General features: G+C 31.6%; 1 protein-coding gene across 1 annotated transcript in view; it reads right to left on the bottom strand.

The window, feature by feature from the left end:
- Window positions 1–1,888, bottom strand: part of LOC106470536 (tyrosine-protein phosphatase non-receptor type 1-like) — a 47,222-nt gene that overhangs the window by 29,326 nt on the left and 16,008 nt on the right. Inside the window, exon 4 of the mRNA XM_013931096.2 lies at window positions 423–521. Within this exon, the coding sequence (XP_013786550.1) occupies window positions 423–521 (99 nt within the window). The remainder of the gene's footprint in view (window positions 1–422; window positions 522–1,888) is intronic.

Genomic DNA, 1,888 nt, shown 5'->3' with positions numbered 1-1,888 from the left:
GAAACATTGTTAGCAGCACCAAACTAGTAGAGTACTTTTACATCAGCTCAGAAGGATTGGTTGACACAGCAAATAATGCAGAGTAAATTACTGAGATTACTTAACCTCTCAACCTTTTTTTTTTTTTGGACAACCAATACAGCCTTCTGGACAATCTCTGATACAGGTCAGGTTGTCCCAATGCCAATCTGGAAATTTCCTTAAAATTGAGCCCTGTAACTGCTCACATTTTCTTAGACTAGTTGTGATTCAGCTAATATGGTGACTTCCAATACAAAATATTTTTGATGAGAAACCTACAACCAAGTTCTTAAAAACCTGTAATTTAAAACAAATCCTTACTTAACTGTATTATTAATTTTTCCCTTCTAGCCTTGAGAACACACAATTTTTTGTTTCAATGCTGTATAAAGTATACTTACTGTGTTTTTTTCAATAACTCGATTCAGCATAAGAACAGCTTTTGACTTCTGTTCCCATATCATTAGCCAGAAGTGCCCTGTTGTTATTGGCAGTGGACCCTTGAAAAAGAAAAAAAAAGAGGTTAAAATCACCAGCTAAAAGTGATCTACAGTTATGATTCAAGGACACAATCTTATAATATTAACTAAAAGTACTCTGTGGTAATTAGGAATGAACTTACATAAAAGAAGGAAAAGCATGAGATTAACTAAAAACACTTTGTGGTATGTGAAAAATAAAATGTATATATACGTATATTTCACTACAGAAAATTGTATTGCACTATTTAAAGCACAAAAATGTGAGATTAACAAAAATGCCCAGTAGTAATTAAGCCAAATTAGAAAACATTTACATTTATACTAATAGTTATTTCATTAACTAGTAAAGCTTGTAGTGATTTATCTATTCATAATTGATTCAAGTATTTTGTGGAACTCACTATGTGGAAGTCAAACATAATTCATTGTAACATTCTTGTTAAATAGGAACTGGTTAGATCTTTACCCTTTGACAAAGAACTACTCAAGCTCACAATGAACAGTGTTTAAGTTTTTGAAAACTTGTATATTTTACTTTATTTCAACAGTAAGTATTTTAATGTACAACAAAACTTTTAAACTGCTATTTGGTGGGCAGAATGATGAAAGACAACATGAAGTTACATGAATAAGATCTAATATCATATTTCTATATAATTTCTTCATCCTAGTTAAACAGTTACGTTTCTGTTACTAAGAAAAGAAAGACTGACATCACCTAACTACTTGCAAAACTTGTTGTAAGATGGTTATAACTCTAGCTTGAAATCCTATTTGAAAGTTTGTATCTACCATCTATTTAAAACTGAGGCTTCTGTAACAAAATGAAATGCAAAGCATAAAATAAATAAATGTGCTCCACATTATTTTCAAATTCTTACTTGCAACCCATTACTATTTTTTTTTATACTTGAAAAGTTGTTTTTGGTGTACAAAACTTGAAGATAGCTTTTATATGCGGAAACATCTGTTAGCCGAGTTCTTGCACAGATCTTAAAATATAACATTGATAAACGGAAACATCGGCACATGTAGATATGTAGATCTTTAAGATCTTTTGAGATGTTGCAAAGGAAATATCTGTTGAAGCTTTTCGCCAGACACTAATCATAGCAGAACCATCTGGAAAATGATCTATAGGAAATAATACAGCTTATAAAATAGAGTCAGATCAACATAGGCCACCAAAAAGAATTCCTATACAATCTGCATATCCTTCAGTAGGTCTGTGACATTTCTTGATTGGCTTAAAGCTATGCTAATCAGTGATTGCCTTACCGGCCTACGTTGATCTGACTCATTTTATAAGCTGTATTATTTACTATAGATCATTTTCCAGATGGTTCTGCTATGATTAGTGTCTGGCGAAAAGCTTCAACAGATAT

The sequence above is a fragment of the Limulus polyphemus genome, unplaced genomic scaffold (assembly GCF_000517525.1).
Source record: "Limulus polyphemus unplaced genomic scaffold, Limulus_polyphemus-2.1.2 Scaffold4070, whole genome shotgun sequence".
NCBI lineage: Eukaryota > Metazoa > Arthropoda > Merostomata > Xiphosura > Limulidae > Limulus > Limulus polyphemus.
This window is presented reverse-complemented; position numbering and strand designations above follow the sequence as displayed.